Consider the following 18,047-nt stretch of genomic DNA (forward strand, 5'->3'; position numbering starts at 1 on the left):
TATTATTATTATTATTATTATTATCTTCTTTTTTTTTTTAATTTTCCCTTTACTCCATCCTTATGCACACATATTTATTATTATTATTATTATTATTATTATTATTATTATTATTATTATTATTATTATTATTATTGTTATTATTATCTTTATTGTAGAAATATAAAAATGCTATATGGAATGATTGTATTCAATAAAATCAGAAAATTAGAGAAATGAAGAATTAGAGGAATGGGGAATGAAAATTGAAAAATTGGAGAAATAGAAAACTGGAAGAATGGAGAAAGAAAACTGGAGAAATGGAGTCCATCCTTATGCACACATATTTATTATTATTATTATTATTGTTATTATTATTATTATTATTATCTTTGTTGTAGAAATGTAAAAATGCTATATGGAATGATTGTATTTAATAAAATCAGAAAATTAGAGAAATGAAGAATTAGAGGACTGGGGAATGAAAATTGAAAAATTGGAGAAATAGAAAACTGGAAGAATGGAGAAAGAAAACTGGAGAAATGGAGAAATGGAAAACTGGAAATGAAAAAACAGAGAAACGAAGTAAACGATCCCTAACATTCCTCCCGAATATTGAATTGTTATCTCCTACATACAAAAAAGTCATCTACAACTTTAATCTTCATTAGTCTCCCTTCCAATGTTAGATTCTGGTATTTTCTAATTAAAACTCTCATAGCATCTGAGTGGTTATAAAAAAATCACTTCTGCAAAACACTACCAAAATTACACGTACATATTCATCATAGACCAATTGAACAACTTACCTTCAAATAATAAAATTATATATATATATATATATATATATATATATATATATATATATATATATATATATATATATATAATACCGTTGGTCTGCCAATCCGTTCATACTGGAGTGTGGATGAATTCAAAGAATCAATATATGAAAACAGTTCCTGCACACACACAACCAGATTATCTATGTGTATGAATAAATTTGAAATAAAAATTTAAAAAATACACGGGAGAGAATTTACCAAAATATCGTTGTTCGAAACTCCACCCCCAAGTTGGATACATAAAACTTTGTCCAACGTTATGACACAATTTCTATTCATTTTTGAAATGCCTACACACGGAAGACGTGCTGATAAACATACACATACAGTACAGCTGAAAAACTCATAAATTGAAAAGAAAATCGAGAGAGATTACATACGAAAGGAAATGTTAATGTCGACCAGGACCGGGACACTCTCTTGTGTGGGGACCGGGAACGATGACGGCAATCCACCATTCTTGAAAAAACCTTAGAGAGAGAATCTGATACTTGAATCTCTGATCGAGTAGTGCCGGGAGAGGCAAATCCTATCATTTTATAGCCACAAAAAGTTGACCCTACATGAAATTAATATTCTGTAAATATTTTTATAATTAAAATTAATTAAATATATAATAGGAAAAAAATAATAAACGGATCCTACTGATTCTATATATATATATATATATATATATATATATATATATATATATATATATATATATATATATATATTGGTCCCGATAGATTGTGTGGTGAGTCTAGAGGGGGGGGGGGGTGAATAGACTCTCGTTTTTCTTTAGATTTTTAAAAGAAAAACCCTGACAACACTTTTGAGTAAGATAAGCACAGCGGAAAGGTTATAAAGAGAGAGTTGCACGAGTTTGATAAAAGGATAAGATGAGTGATGAAAAAGATGATATGCAAGCAGTAAAATAAAGCAGTAAGTAAAGAGAAGAGCGAGACGAGATTTTATAGTGGTTCGGCCAAACTTTGCCTACTTCCACTCTTCTTCCACAACTGCTGGAAGGATTGCACTATCACTCTTTAGTACAATTACACAAAGACTTCCTTGATCACTAAGCCGGACAGCCTTTGAAGGTTTTTCAACTCCGAGAGTTTACTCCGCCTCTATCAACTTCTTCTTCTAAGTTGAGGTTGGTGAGAAAGTATTTCTTGATTCCTCCAACTGTGAAGTCTTGTTGGTGTGGGATGATTGCTTCAAGAGTGCAAGACTTCTTACAAGATGTAGGGCAGTGATGGGTGATCTACTTCAAATGCCTTAACACCTTAAATAACTGGTTCGCAAAAAGCTTTGAGATTGTTCACTTTTTAAGAACTTTTTGCAAGAGAGTGAGTAGAGTGATAATGAACCAGCACCTTCTTAGTTGATGAAGGTTGGTTTATATAGGTGATGAAAATTCATCCGTTGGAGGGAGATGAATTTTTCAAATCTTTTATCTGTTGGACAAGGACCATGGAGCCTCATGCATTTAATGCTCCATTAATGGGTTTGTACTATGTAGCCGTTGAAGGTATGGAGGATCTGATGACTTTTGTCTTTTAGCTCCAGAGATAGTACAACTTCATTAAATGCTCTTTGGATAGCGTGTCCCATGAGTTGAGGTCCTTATTGTCCTAGGGTGTTGTCAAATCAGACAGGTAGAACATTCTTCTTGTTGATGAGAAGAAGAATACTTGTTGAGATAGTCTTGAAAAGAACTGTCTTTTTAATGACAACTCCTTCTTTCGTTGCTGTGGAGTCTTCTTTCGCCTTGATCAGCCTATCTTCTATTCATAACTCTTTTCGTGTGTTTGTTCTAGCTTAACACGAATTACATATGAGTTATGGCAACTTTCGTCTAGAACGAAAGTAGCGATACAATAAAAACGTAAGAGTTAGGGGTCTACTTTCTACATTACATTGGTATCATCAAAATCCTAATACAAGGTTCCTAACAATATATATATATATACTCTGTCTTAATTATGGTATTTCATAATTATGGCATTGCAAAGTATTCACATATGCAATATATGCCATAAATATGCAATATTATTACGAATTAATATATTTTTATTAATTTTCGTTAAATATTTGATTACCAAATAGGTTTTATTAATTATTTGATCAATAAATAAAATATTTAATTAATTGAGTAAAAAAAATTCGACGGAAAAATGATGGAGGAGAATTTTACTTTTATATAGATTATTATTGTTTCCTTTGTCTCTCTTTCACGTTGTTGGCTTCTCATTCTTGTAGACACGGGCTGTTCTCGTTCATTGATTTTCGGTAAGCATCCTTTTTTTTTTTTTTCTATCTCTCTCTTTTGTGCAATGTTGTTATGTGTTTTTTGTGTTGTGTGCTGTTTTTGTTTCTCCGTTTGGGTTTATTGGGTTTCATTAGAGAATTTGTTGGGGTTATGGGATTTGTTTCAGAAGGGTGGTGGCGGGGTGGCGACCACTGTTGCGGGTGGTTACGGGGTGTCAAGGGATGATGAAGCTAGGGTTGTGTGCACTTTGTGTGCATGAGACTACATTGGAGTTGGACGGTATCCATTTTGGTAGGGTGGGGGGTATCCCTTCCTTACACCTTTGCACATTCCTCTCTTCATTATTTTCATCAAACTTTAACGGAAGCATTTACACCAATTCAATTTAATTCTCGCCACTATACCCTTAAACTTTAAGGTAAACATTTACACTAATTCGTGACAGATGTTTTCATCAAACTTTAACAGAAGCATTTATACCAATTCAATTTAAATCTCGTCACTATACCCTTAAACTTTAAGGTAAACATTTACACTAATTTGTGGCAAAAATAGAACCTCCACCCTATCGCTTATACCAATTCAATTTAAATCTCGTCACTATACCCTTAAACTTTAAGGTAAACATTTACACTAATTTGTGGCAAAAATAGAACCTCCACCCTATTGCTAGAAGCAAGTCTTAAGTGAGGCTTATCATTTACTGGATCAATGTCACCATGGATGGGTTGGTTGGTTACGTTGTTCTATGGGTCCGGTATTAGTATTTTTGTCAGGGGAGGGGGGGGGGGGTGTAAAGTGAGGCTTATCATTTACTGGATCAATGTCACCATGGATGGGTTGATTGGTTACGTTGTTCTATGGGTCCGGTATTAGTATTTTCGTCAGGGGAGGGGGGGGGGGGTGTAAAGTGTGCATTGTAGCACGGTGATGGATTTTGAAAGCGGCTCTGTAGAGTTGGTGGTGTTGCTTTGAACGTGCAAGAGAGAGCCTCTATGCTATACATACAATTCAAACATCTTCTAAAATGCTCTTGTATATATAGTGGTGCAAATCTCTTGCTTTTCCAATATGGGAAAAGTGCTTGTTTCAAGTCTTCCCACCTCTATTTTCTAACTTAAATGGATCTACTAGGAGAATTAATATCTTATTCACCCATTATCGATTTTGAGTTAAAACATATCAATCTCTTTCGTCTCACTAAGAAGAACCTGAATCCACTTTGACCCGACCCAAATAAGAAGTTGACCAAACATATATTTGTATCACAAAATAATCACTTATAATGCCATTTTTGCTATTTTTCCAACACTACTATATGCTCAATCGTTATACCGTGCACGAGGACGCACATAGCAATGTGCGCCCCGCGCCTCCCTAAACGACGTCGTTTTGTTAAGTTGTTAAAAAAAATCCCCTGTTTCGAATGCACATAAACTCATAACAGAATACACATAAACTCATAACAGAATACACATAATCTAACATAATACATAATACACATAAACTCATAACACAATACACATAAACTTTTAACTGAATACACATAATGGGTCTGGTTAACATAATACTCATAAACTCTTAACTGAATACACATAAACTCATAACACAATACACATAAAATTTTAACTGAATACACATAATGAGGTTTAGTCTGTTCAGATGGACGGAGTGATGTCAGTATGACGTCAACATGAAACGCGCGCGTTTTATGCCTGTGCGTACATTGCTATGTGTGCCGTGCTACACGATATAAATTGCCCTATATGCTTATTTTACTTTCCGGTGGTATAGTTCACCCCTAAGTAAGACTTTGCGGATGATTCCACAAATAAAATCCTAAATCTAAAAATTTAAAAGAGGGTGCACCTGTTTGGTATCACCAAAATCTAATACTATACAAACAGTTTATAACACAATAAATCTTGTTGCAAACATAAAATTAAAAAATTTAAGAAATCGAAATATATTTAGCTAAAGACTTTCTCAGAATATCGAATTATAGCAATTAGTTTGGAAGCAATTTGATCAAAAATAGTTTTAAAATACCCATGAGATAAATAAATTAAAAAAAAAATACGACGAAAGCATTATATTTGTATACAGAACATGCATAAGATAACATTATATTGTTGACTTTGTTGTAGAATTTGGTGTGAAATCTATCATGCTGTAACTTAACAAAGTCTATGAGCATTAAAATGGCAGGCATAACTTAACAACCTCGACTTTTTTGTGTGTGTGTTGTGTTCTTCATTTACGGTCTAACAGTTGAAAATTTTAGGTGAGAAAATATATATGAGAAGGCTGGGAAAAAGTATAAATATAATTTCAGACTATCTCGTCACTTGTGTGCACGCACGTCGCACGAATTTCCTTTCCAATAGGGCATGACTAATTTTTCAATTCTTAAGCAATTTAACAACAATACTATGTGGAGAATTATTAGGACCTTTAATTTTCTCACATGAATTAAGAATGCATATTTTATTAGTGTTAACATTTGATCTTCCCATTTCTAAATCATGTATGTAGTTAAGAATGCATTGTGAATGGGAGAAGAATGCATTGTGAAGAATAAAAAATTGAAAGTTAAAAGAAGATTGGGCACTCCCATTGCAGTGTATATAGAGTTTATTTGTGATTGTAATACACATTTGGATATAGAATTTTATGAGAAAAATATAACTAAATGATAATTATAAAAATATAACTCTGTAATTATAAATAAATATTTTTTTAATGGTGGTTTTGAAACTATAACAAAAAGACTAGACTTAATTATGAAAAAAAAAATTGCTAACGACACTTAATAACTGTCATTAATATTTTAAAGAATTAACTTAAAGAGTTAATTCTATTTTTGGTCCTAGATTTATAGGTGTCAGTCCACTTTTAGTCCTTTTTTATTAGAACATCCTCATTTAGTCTTTGTATTATTGTGGCATTACCATTTTTAGTCCTCCTTCAAAAAATCGTTGAAATGTCGTTAAATACAAAGACATTTCAATCTTTTTTATACAAAGTAGGTTGAACCGCTATATTTTTTATGTTTATTTTTTTGAAAAAAAAATCATAATTGAAGACCAAAATGCCCTTGTATTTAACAATATTTAAATTATTATGTTGATACAGGACCAAAAATGGTCATGCCACAATAATACTAGGACCAATAGTGGATGTTCTAATAAAAAAGGACTTAAAGTGAATTGTTATTTATAAATCTATGACAAAAAATAGAATTAACTTAAGAAATAAAGAAATAAATGAATATATTTAGCGGTGGTTATAAATGTCGCTATTATTTAAATGAATAAATTAATTACATATATTTAGGGATGGTTATAAAAATGTTGCTAAAATCAACACTAGTCGATAATTTTCGTGGTTGTAAAAAATCGCCGCTAAATCCTTTGCAACATACTAGCTATATTTAGTCATGAATGGAGAACCGTCAAATCGGTAGGTAGCTAGTATCATGGCCGTTATAAACCACTGCTAAACAACAACAGAACCATCGCTAAATGACAATTTTGGTGTGTAGTGATTACTCATATATAGTACGTAGTTGTAAATGTGCATTATGTGCAATTGGATATATAATGTCTGTTGGTCCCGATAGAGTTGTAGCGAGAGTCTAGAGGGGGGGGGGGGGGGTGAATAGACTCTTTTCGTGTTTTGCCCTAAAAACAACCTTTCGGTGTTTTGGCGCAGCGGAAATGTTAAGTTCGTTTATTTGCTTTGCACGGGTTTTCGTTAAAAAAAGAGAGCTTTCGGTAATGACGTGAAAGATAATATGATGCAGAAATGAAAAGCGTAAGTAAAGAGATAGGGAGATGAGAGTTTTATAGTGGTTCAGCCAACTTTGCCTACTCCACTCTTCTTCCACAACTTATGGAAGGATTGCACTATCACTCGTTAGTACAATTACACAAAGATTTCCTTGATCACTAAGCCGGACAGCCTTCGTAGGTTTTTCAACTCCTCGAGTTTACTCCGCCTCTATCAACGTCTTCTTCAGAGTTGAGGTTGGTAGAAAATGATTTCTGATTTCTCCAACGTGATGAAATCTTGACTGATGACGAATGATTGCTTCGTACAAGTTACAAGACTTCTTTAAGGTGTAAGATGAGTATCAATGACCTTCTTCAAGTATCTTTGCACCTTAACACTGGTTCACAAAAGCTTGAGAGAGCTGAGAGCATTTAAGAGCTTTTGCGCATAGATAGATCGAGTGATAAGAACCAGCACCTTCTTAGTTGATGAAGGTGGGTTTATATAGGTGAGTAAAAATTCATCCGTTGGAGGGAGATGAATTTTTAAACCTATTGTCCAGTGGATAAGGACCAGGGAGCTTCCCGCATTAAATGCTCCATTAATGAGGTTGTACCTTGTAGCCGTTGATGGCATGGAGAGCCTTAGGGTTTTGTCCTTTAGCTTCAGAAAATACTACATCTTCATTTAATGCTCCTTGGTATGCGTGTCCCACAAGTTGAGGTCCTTTTGTTCCTAGGATGTTGTCAAGTCAGACAGTGGAGACATTCTTCTTGCTATTGGTGAGAAGAAATGTCTTTGAAGGATTATCGTCAATAAGACTTTCCTTTCGTGTTTAATGACAACTCCTGGTTAACTCTCGTTGCAGTTGCTTCATGCTTCGTGTCTTCTTTCGTCTTGATAACCCTAACAACTAAACATAACTCGTCTTCGTGTGTTGACTAGCTTAACACGAATTACATGTGAGTTATGGCAACTTTCGTCTAGGACGAAAGCAGCAATAAAAAAATAATAACGGTTAGGGGTCTACTTTCTAGGTTACATTGGTATCCTCAAAATCCTAATACAAGTGTTCCTAACAATGTCTAATAAAAAATAAAAAGTTAGTAAAATTAAATGAGTGAAATAAATAATGAACACATAAATCTTATAAATATTAGACAACTGAATTTTAATTTTTAGGATAATAAATATTATTATTTGTTAGAGCATCTCCATTAATCTGATTTTTGCACAGATTTTTAAGTGTAACTAGGAGAGAAGAGTGGAAGAGAAAAAATGAAAAAAAAAAAAAACAAAAGAAAATAATTAAATGAGGGTGGTCGCAAGTTGGTGACCACCCTCTCAATGCACCCAGTGGGCGTTGTTGTTGCGCTTTATACATATATCTTTTCGTGGGTTCTACAATACTAGACAAACCAATATCTCCTACAACTTGTTTTTTTTTTTTTTTTTCTCTCATCTTCATCTCTTTTCCACATAAGCTTAAGCCTCCTAAAAAATCTCTTAAAATTTATCATTGTGGATGTCTTAAGAATTTGTACTTAGATTTTGATGATATTATGATTGTATTAGAACTTAGATGTAAAGACCATATATATGAATGCTTATTGTAAAGATCAAAATAAATGCGCGCTGCGTTAACCCATAAAATACCATTAACGATGCCATTTAAAGTAACATTAAATGCACAAAACCAAATAAAATGTGTGACTTCACTCTATATAAACATTAAACTACCAGTCTGACACGAGGGTACATGCAGTATTATTACGTCTTAATATTCTCATCTCGTAACTCTAGGCAAATTACACGGCACCCATGAAATCCCAAACCTTTGCTTTCGTTCTTGCACTCATCTTCGATCATATCCTAGCGAAGAAAAAGCGTTCCATGATTTTGAAGGCCGCAATAAGCATGAAGTTCCTAGCGAACCCAACCCGATATCGAATTGATGAATCAATCAGCGTTTCATGATTTTGTTACAGTCAGGTTCGCCTAACGAAAAAATTGATATATTATATACTCAGAATGAATAATGGGTGAATAAAAAATTGAGTTTCAAACTATACAAGAAGTATTTGTCTCACACTAAAAAATAAATATAGATTTGACTAGTATACATATAATTTCTTTTTAGAAAATCTTGAATTCTAGAACATAAATATTTTTTCTTGTCACTTGTGTGCACGTATGTCGCACGGATTTCCTTTTTATCACAATTAAGGACTTGGAGCAGAGGTTTTAGAAGAAGAAAAAAGACTTATTGTATTCATCATCAACTGGATTACATCTGAGATATATGTAGCTATGTATGTAACAGTAAGCAATGCAACAGTAATAACAGAAATTAACTGCCTTCACTAACAGCCTTCACTAACTGCCTTCTACTAACAGAAACTAACTGCCATTTTTCTAACTAACTGCTAGGCATTTATTCTAATATCCCCCCGCAAGCTGGAGTGTACATGGAATGGAGCCCCAGCTTGGAGACAAACTTTTGAAACAGCATTGGTTGTAGAGGCTTAGTTAGGATGTCTGTTGTCTGGTTTTCAGTAGAAACATGTAGAAGCCTGATGATGCCTTTCTGAACTTTCTCTCTTATCAAGTGACAATCAATCTCTATATGCTTAGTTCTCTCATGAAACACGGGATTCTCTGCTATAGCAATTGCAGATTTACTATAAGAGAATAAAACACCTGCCTCACCTGAATGAACCTCAAGAGTTTGAAGCAAATAGAATAACCATTGTATTTCACATGTTGCAAGGGCAATAGCTCTATACTCAGCTTCAGATGATGACCTAGAAACTGTGTTTTGCTTCTTTGATTTCCAGGATATTAGAGCATTCCCTAAGAAAATGCAAAAGCCAGTCACAGACTTTCTTGTGTCAGGACAAGCTGCCCAGTCTGAATCAGCAAAGCCACTTATCTTCAATGTTGAATTTGTAGAGAAAAATAGACCTTGTCCAGGATTGCCTTTGATATATCTAAGCACTCTGTGGGCTGCTTGCAAATGAGTGATAGTAGGGCAGTCCAAAAATTGTGAAAGTTGCTGAACAGCAAAGCAAATATCAGGCCTGGTAATTGTTAGATATAGGAGTTTTCCTATCAGCCTCCTGTACACAGTGTTGTCTTCCAGTGGTGCACTATCATCCTTGGAAAGTTTACTTGTTTGAACCATAGGACATTTGGCTGGTTTACTTTCAAGGAACTTTGTATCATGTAGAAGATCAAGGGCATATTTCCTTTGTGTCACAGATATGCCAGTGTGATTTCTAGCAATTTCAAGTCCCAAGAAAAACCTCAACTTTCCCAGGTCTTTGATTTGAAATACTGAATGCAAATGATCCTTGACTTGTTGTATCTGATTGCTATCACTGCTAGACAATACTATGTCATCAACATACACAAGAAGAGCAATGAAATTATCCCCAGTCCCTCTAGTAAACAAGGAATTATCGCAGGTGGCTTGCTTGAATCCCATACTGGATAACTCAGAGGTTAATCTTGCATTCCATTGCCTACTTGCCTGCTTTAAACCATAAAGGGACCTTTTCAACCTGCATACTTGCCCAGGCTGTGTAGGAATAAACCCTGGTGGGAGAGTCATGTAAACCTCCTCTTTAAGGTCTCCATGTAGGAAAGCATTGTTGACATCAAGTTGGTATAATTCCCATCCTCTTGCAGCTGCTACAGAGAGTAAAGTTCTGATGGTAGTGACCTTAGCAACTGGGCTGAAGGTATCAACATAGTCTATCCCACAAGTTTGAGTGTACCCTTTTGCAACTAGTCTGGCTTTGCACCTTTCCACTGTCCCATCAGCTTTATGTTTCACCTTATACACCCATCTGCACCCTATTGGTTGTTTAGAGGGTGGGAGAGTAGTGAGGTCCCATGTGTTATTGGCTTGTAAAGCATCCACCTCTGCTTGCATAGCAGCCTTCCAACACTCATGTTTGATGGCCTCATTGTAGGACTTAGGCTCTTGAATGCTGAGAATGTTGGTGGTGAAGGCTTTGAAACCAGGTGATAGCTTATCATAGGACAAAACAGTTGAAAGAGTATGAGGGGAGGTCCTTCCACTGGGCAGATTACAGTCATAGTCCCTGAGATATGCAGGCCTTGATGTCTGCCTGCTGGACTTTCTAGGCTGCACTGGAACATGGTGTATGGGAGCATGAGCATGCTGAGTCTGTTCTTCATCATGTGAGTTCTGAATAGGATCAGAAAGGGGAATTATTGGTTCTGCATGGCTACTAGATTCACTTATTTGTTCCCTTTGGATATGCTTATGATATTCAACATCCTCCACATTGCTATTGTCCCTTGGTAAGATGGGATCCTGAACTGAACCTTGTCTGCATGGTTGATAGTCTGCCTTGTAGGGAAAAATGCCCTCATAGAACACCACATCTCTTGATATAAACACTTCTCTGGAAGTCAGATCAAACAACTTATACCCCTTTACCCCATTGGGATATCCCAGAAACAAACATTTCCTGGCCCTGGGTGAGAACTTCCTTTGGTGTCCCTTGTTCACTACAGCATAAGCTAGGCACCCAAATATCTTAAGATGGGAATATTGTGGTACCTTATTAAACATCACTTGATGAGGGATCTTGCCTTGCAAGGCTGTTGATGGCAACTTGTTGATGATATAAACTGCATGGAGTACACAATCTCCCCAGAAACCATCTGATAAGCCAGCTTGAAATTTTAGAGCCCTAGCAACTGCCAAGATATGTCCATGTTCTCTCTCAACCACACCATTCTGCTGAGGTGTATAGGTGCAGGTTGTCTGATGTATGATTCCACTTTCTTGAAAGAAGCTTCCCATCTTAAATTCTTGACCATTGTCTGTTCTTATGCATTTGACCCTTTTTTCAAACTGTGTGACAGTGAAGGCACAAAAAAACTTTATCAATGGCCTGACTTCACTTTTGCTTCTCATTAGATAAACCCATGTGGCCCTGCTATAGTCATCCACAATGGTTAAAAAATACCTGTGTCCATAGATGGTGTGTATATAATATGGCCCCCAAATATCAATGTGTACAAGTTGAAAGATATCAGTAGAAACAGTAGAGCTAGTATTAAAGGGCAATTTCTTTTGCTTGGCTAAATGACAAACAGTGCAAGCATCACTTTTATTCATTCTGGAACTCATGTCAAACAAGGACAATTGTTTAAGTTTTCCATATGAACAATGGCCTAATCTAGCATGCCATGTGCTACCAGCATTACAAGCATTAGCTCTAACATGTTCTATCTTATCCAAGGCAGAAAATTCAGGTTTCACTAGGTGATATAGTCCCTTCTGCAAGCTAGCCAAGCCAATCATCTTCCCACATTCCTGATCCTGTATGATGCACAGATCAGAATACAATAGCAGCTTGCATTTAGATGTCTTAATCAGTTCACTGACAGAGATTAGATTATAGTGAAAAGCAGGAACACAAAACACATTCTGCAGAGTTAATCTATCAGCATATATAGATCCTATGTGTGTAATGTCAGCTTTATCACCATTTGGTAGTTCAACAAACATTCCCTAAACTCTTCTTGCATTTGTCAACAAGCCATGATGACACACAACATGGTGAGTAGCCCCACTGTCTAATATCCAACTAGCCTTGTTATCAAAAAAGAGTTTGAGATGGTTACCTTCAAGTTGTGAATTGGGGGCAAAATTAGCAGCTATTAAATTGGCTTGAGGTGTCACCCCTCCGAGGTCACTTAGGGGTGATGGACTCAGTGATGAAGGGTCATGAACCATGCCATCTCTCTGCAAAATCTGCTTGAGTAACCTGTACTCCCCTTGGCTTAAGGTTATAGAACCAGTGTTTTCATCGACTTGTTGTTCATTAGAGGTGAATTGCACCTGATTAGCAGATCCAACATTCTTATTTCTAGGTTTCCACCCTGGTGGATAACCATGTATCTTATAGCACTTTTCTGCAGTGTGACCAGTGTATCCACAGTGAGAACAAACTGGTTTCTTATTATTGTTGGACTGAAACTTCTTACCACCATTATTCCCCTTAGTGAAGAAGATGTTGCCTGCTTCTTGCACTTGTAGACCTCCTCCTGCATTATAAACCTCCTCTCTTGTTGTTGGATCATCAAGAAAGCTTCGTCCACAGTAGGAAGAGGTTTTGTCATCATAATTTGAGACTGAACGGAGGCATAAGTGTCATTGAGTCCTCGCAGAAAAACAGAGAGATTGTCACTCTCTAACTGCTGTTCAAGGGTTTGCAATAATCCACAGTCGCATCTCCTCTCACATTTGCAGGTAGGCAAAGGTCTTATAACCTGGAGTTCATCCCAAAGAACCTTTAATTTGGCAAAGTAAGTGCTTACACTCAGATCTCCTTGCCTTGTCTGATGTATCTCAGCGTGAAGATCAGAGATTCTGAAAACATCAGCCTCACTGAACCTTGCCTTCAATGTGTTCCAAACTCTCTCAGTCGTTCCTCCCCAAAGAATCGTCTGAGCAATTTCTGGTGAAACCGAGCGCATGATCCATGTAGCCACCATATTGTTACACCTTCTCCAATAGGGATACTTAACTTCCCCCACGTTCGGCATCGGAATTGTGCCATCAACAAACCCTAATTTGTTTTTCGATAGCAGAGACATCTCCATCGCCCTGGCCCAGGGGTGGTAATTCCGGCCATCCAGCAGCGTAGAAACCAGAATCAGTGAGGGGTTCTCATTTGGATGAAGGAAGAAAGGGCTAGCAGCATCGTTTGGATCGAAGTTAGCTCCGGCAGCATCGGAATTCGCCTGTACTGGACCGGAATGCGTCGCAGCAGGTGCCGGAGCTGTCGTGGTCGCCGTCGGTCTGATTGTTGTACCGTTCCAAGCCATGAGCGCAGTTTACTGCTCTGATACCATATCACAATTAAGGACTTGGAGCAGAGGTTTTAGAAGAAGAAAAAAGACTTATTGTATTCATCATCAACTGGATTACATATGAGATATATGTAGCTATGTATGTAACAGTAAGCAATGCAACAGTAATAACAGAAATTAACTGTCTTCACTAACAGCCTTCACTAACTGCCTTCTACTAACAGAAACTAACTGCCATTTTACTAACTAACTGCTAGGCATTTATTCTAATACTTTTCAATATGCCATGACTAATTCTTTTAAGCAATTTAACAACAACACTATGTGCAAGGACGGAGCCAAAGGTGCAGGGGGCAGCTGTCCCCCTCATGCCATATATAATATTTGTATGTATATGTATATATATTATATAGTACATGATTTAGTATTAGTATAAAAAAAACTATTAAATGTACGTGCACTGTATGAATGTTCTATTATCTTAGGCTCTTAGCTCTCATTGCCTCGATCTTTTTCTTTCCCTCAAAAAATTATGCAAAAATAGAGAAACTAACTCACTCTTACTCAAATGGTTGCTGAGAATTGTTTCTTGTAGTTGGACTCTACGTTAGTTTTTGACACAGAAAGACAAATTAGTGAAAATTTACATCTCATTAAAAACAGTACGTGCATTTTTAGTTCTATATATTTTTAATTTCTTGAGGCTTACCTACTCGAAAAGGTAATAAGCTAAGTTGAATTGGATGTTCTTGACAAAGACTATCAAATTAGTGGAAATTTGCAACATTCTCCTGTGCGGTTGAAATATATATGCTTAATCATTTTACTAACAGCATGATTGTGCGTGGATTGTAGTTTGGCCTGTCCTGATGGTGATCAAGTCACTTCTTGTAACTTTGAACTCCGTGAAGTCCTTTTATATTGAATACAATTCACGTGCGATAGAATCCTGGACCGATTCTGAGCATGTTTAACATGGACGATCGCACAGGGTCCTCAATTTTTGGGGGTTCCATATTTAAAAAAAAAATATATGTATATACAATATACATGATTTCAGGCTAAGTGTATTCAAATTGTGCCAATTTGTGATAGTGTTCATTATTTTTTATACATTGTAGATCAAACTATTATTTCATTGACCCAGAGGTTTGAGCAATATGAAATATATGAAGGAACTTTTGATTTTTTGTTTAGTTCTGAAAAATTACCATTGGTGGCTGAAATGAATTTGAAGTCTTGTTACATTTGTTTAGAAGCAGCTCTTAAAAGAGATGAACAGTGCGATGATATTGATGAAAATGAATTGTATATTGAACTAAAATTGCTTAGAGATATTTTATTGAAAAAAAAAAAAAAAAAAAGATAGGGGCAGTGAGTACAGTATATTGAATTCATTGAAACAGATAGGTTGTTTTCCAAATGCTACTATTGTATATCGAATATTATTGGCTATTCCAATTACTGTTGGCGATTCCAATTACTGTTGCCTCTGCAGAAAGGAGTTTTTCAAAGTTGAAATCTTACTTACGATCAAGTATGTTGCAAGAGAGACTCAATGGATTAGCTTTAATCTCCATTGAAAATAAGCTTTTGGAAGGAGTAGATATCAAAAGTTTGGTAGATAAATGATTTTGCGTCTAAATGTGCACGACGCACTTCACTTTTTAAATGAAATTTTAGTTGTATTTTTTATATAATATTTATATTTTGATATAATTTTTTGAACAACTATTATTTATATATAGAAATCACTTGAAAAATGGGTTCTAAATTAAGATATTGCACAAGGCCCCAATTTTTATTGGAACGGCCCTGCTAATCCGGTATTTGACCTAAAGTCAACCCAATTATCATTCGATTTATGGAAACCTCAATAGCAATGATTTTTTTTGGGTGGTATTTTAGATGCCTACTAGGATAAAGAGAAGAAGGAAAAAGAGGGAAAATAATTTTTTTTTTTTTTAAAAAAAAAAAAAAAACCTAAAGATCATTATGTCTGATGCAAAAAAAAAAAAAAAAAAAAGAACAGTGAACGCGCTCAACTGGGCATGGTCTATGCAGTTCACGCACGGAATTACGTCTCTCTCCTTTACTTTCTCTCTCATACAGGCCTCACAAAAAATCAATCTCTTGCCGGCAGTACACAAACCTTCTCTCTCCTCCCTCTCTCTCCTCCACATAAGGTATAATTTCCTAAAAAACTGAGCAAAAATCACTATTGTAGTTGCTCTTATATCAATTACTAGGTTGATATTACCTTATGGGGTGTTTGGATGTAATGAATTGCATTGGCATTGAATTGCAATTCAATGAAATGATAAACTACATTGTTTGGTTGGTCCCTCAATTCATTGAATTGCAATTCATAGGGATTGCAATTCAATGAATTCATCCATACAATGAAAAGGGAAAAGGAAGGAAATGACATATTTGCCCTTTGAATGTTATTATTAATATTATTACATAAGAGTATTTTAGTCTTTATATCACTCCTCCCATTTCCATTATTTCTCCCTACCAAACAAGGTAACTGTAATTCCTACTTTATTCATACCTTATTCTTTTCCTACAGAATTACAATTCTTTTCCCCCTTAATTCCTTCCTTCCAACCAAACGCCCGGTTGGCTTTACTCTACGAAACCTTTGAACCATCTAATTCTTAGACTATTCTGTCCTTCCATTATTCGATTTTGCATTTCTGGGTCTTCAACTCTTTGGTAAACTCTTATGCTTTTGTACACTTTGACTATTGACCATCTGACTTCTTGACCTCTTAGATCTTTGACCATTTGAACTACCTGGTCTTGTACTATTATGAACTGCCCACTTAGTCTACTTTAGGGATTGAATTACTTTATAGTTATTTTACTTTTTGAGTGGTATAGTTCGCACCTAAATAAGACGTTGCGGATGGTACCGTAAATAAAATCCTAAGTTTAAAATTGTAAACGAGTTTGGAACCTAAACTTAGCTCCTAGCATATATAATAGCATCAAAATCTAATAAAAATAGTTTCTAAGATCTTTTTACAAACATAAAATTAAAATAATAATAATAATAATAATAATAAAAATTAAGCGAGCGAACTATATTTAGTTAAACACTTTCGCATAATATTCAATTATAGCAATAACTTTGAAAGCAATTTGATCAAAAATAGTTTTAAAATACCCATGAGATAAAACAAAAATGACACAAAGTCATTATATATACCTGTATTCAGCACATAAGATAACATTGCTGTAGAATTTGGTGTGAAATCTATTAGCTGTAAGTCTGTAACTTACCAAAGTCCATGAGCGTTAAATTGTGCTCATTCTACCTTGAGAGTTGTAAAGTAAAGAATAAATACTAGCTATTATGGGCAAGAATACATACAAATTAAGCCAGTCAGTCAACGTGTTAATCCATAAAATCCCTGTAACGTAACAATACCATCAAAAGTAACATTAAATACACAAAACCATATAGAATGTGTCACTTCACTATCACTATATATAAACTTAAAACCACCCGTCTGGCATGGGAGGAGTTTGAAGGTGGCACGCAGCACGCACGTATGTGGCACGGTTTTCCTTTCCAATATGGCTTCACTAATTCTTTAAATTTTTTTATTTTGGTTTGGTTGATGGGGTGTATTCAATCATGACTTTTGTAGAGTTTTAAAAACTTTTAAAATGATAGATTTTTATAAATTTTAATTGACTTTCATAGAGTCGTTTCAAAACTTTTTAAAACTTTATAAGACTCTATAAAAGTCTATATAAAAAACATTCATAGACTTTTATCAACTTTTTATTTTAAAAAGTCTACAAAAGTCATTGAAATTCTAAATTGAATACATCCTTACAAACTTTCAATAATTTTGATTCTTATCATTTATAATTTTCTTACAAAATATTTATAATATATCATAAAATTCTTCTTATTATATAGTTCTTCACTCACAACAACATTCTCAACATTATTATTTTTATCCATAGTATGCTGAGACTTATATGCTAATTACTTATATATATTATTAATAAACATCAACACACACACACAAAAAAAAAAAAATAAAAAAAAAAAAAAAAAAAAAACTATTTCATTAGAAATTCATAACAATATTGAACAATAAAATTTATAATAAAATAATTGATCAAATATGTTAGGAACACTTGTATTAGGATTTTGATGATACCAATGTAACCTAGAATGTAGACCCCTAACCTTCGTTATTTTTAATCGCTGCTTTCGTTCTAGACGAAAGTTGCCATAACTCACATTGTAATTCATGTTAAGCTAGACAAACACACGAAAACGAGTTATGTTCCTTTGTTAGGGCTAT

At 34.9% G+C, this 18,047-nt stretch overlaps 1 protein-coding gene across 1 annotated transcript; it reads right to left on the reverse strand.

The window, feature by feature from the left end:
- Positions 1-12,687: 12,687 nt before the first annotated feature.
- On the reverse strand, positions 12,688-13,728 carry LOC109159384. The gene has a single exon (XM_019307499.1). The coding sequence runs from the start codon at positions 13,726-13,728 to the stop codon at positions 12,688-12,690; it is 1,041 nt and encodes a 346-aa protein (XP_019163044.1).
- Between the last annotated feature and the right edge of the window lie 4,319 nt (positions 13,729-18,047).

The sequence above is a fragment of the Ipomoea nil genome, unplaced genomic scaffold (assembly GCF_001879475.1).
Source record: "Ipomoea nil cultivar Tokyo-kokei standard unplaced genomic scaffold, Asagao_1.1 scaffold2827, whole genome shotgun sequence".
Classification (NCBI taxonomy): domain Eukaryota; kingdom Viridiplantae; phylum Streptophyta; class Magnoliopsida; order Solanales; family Convolvulaceae; genus Ipomoea; species Ipomoea nil.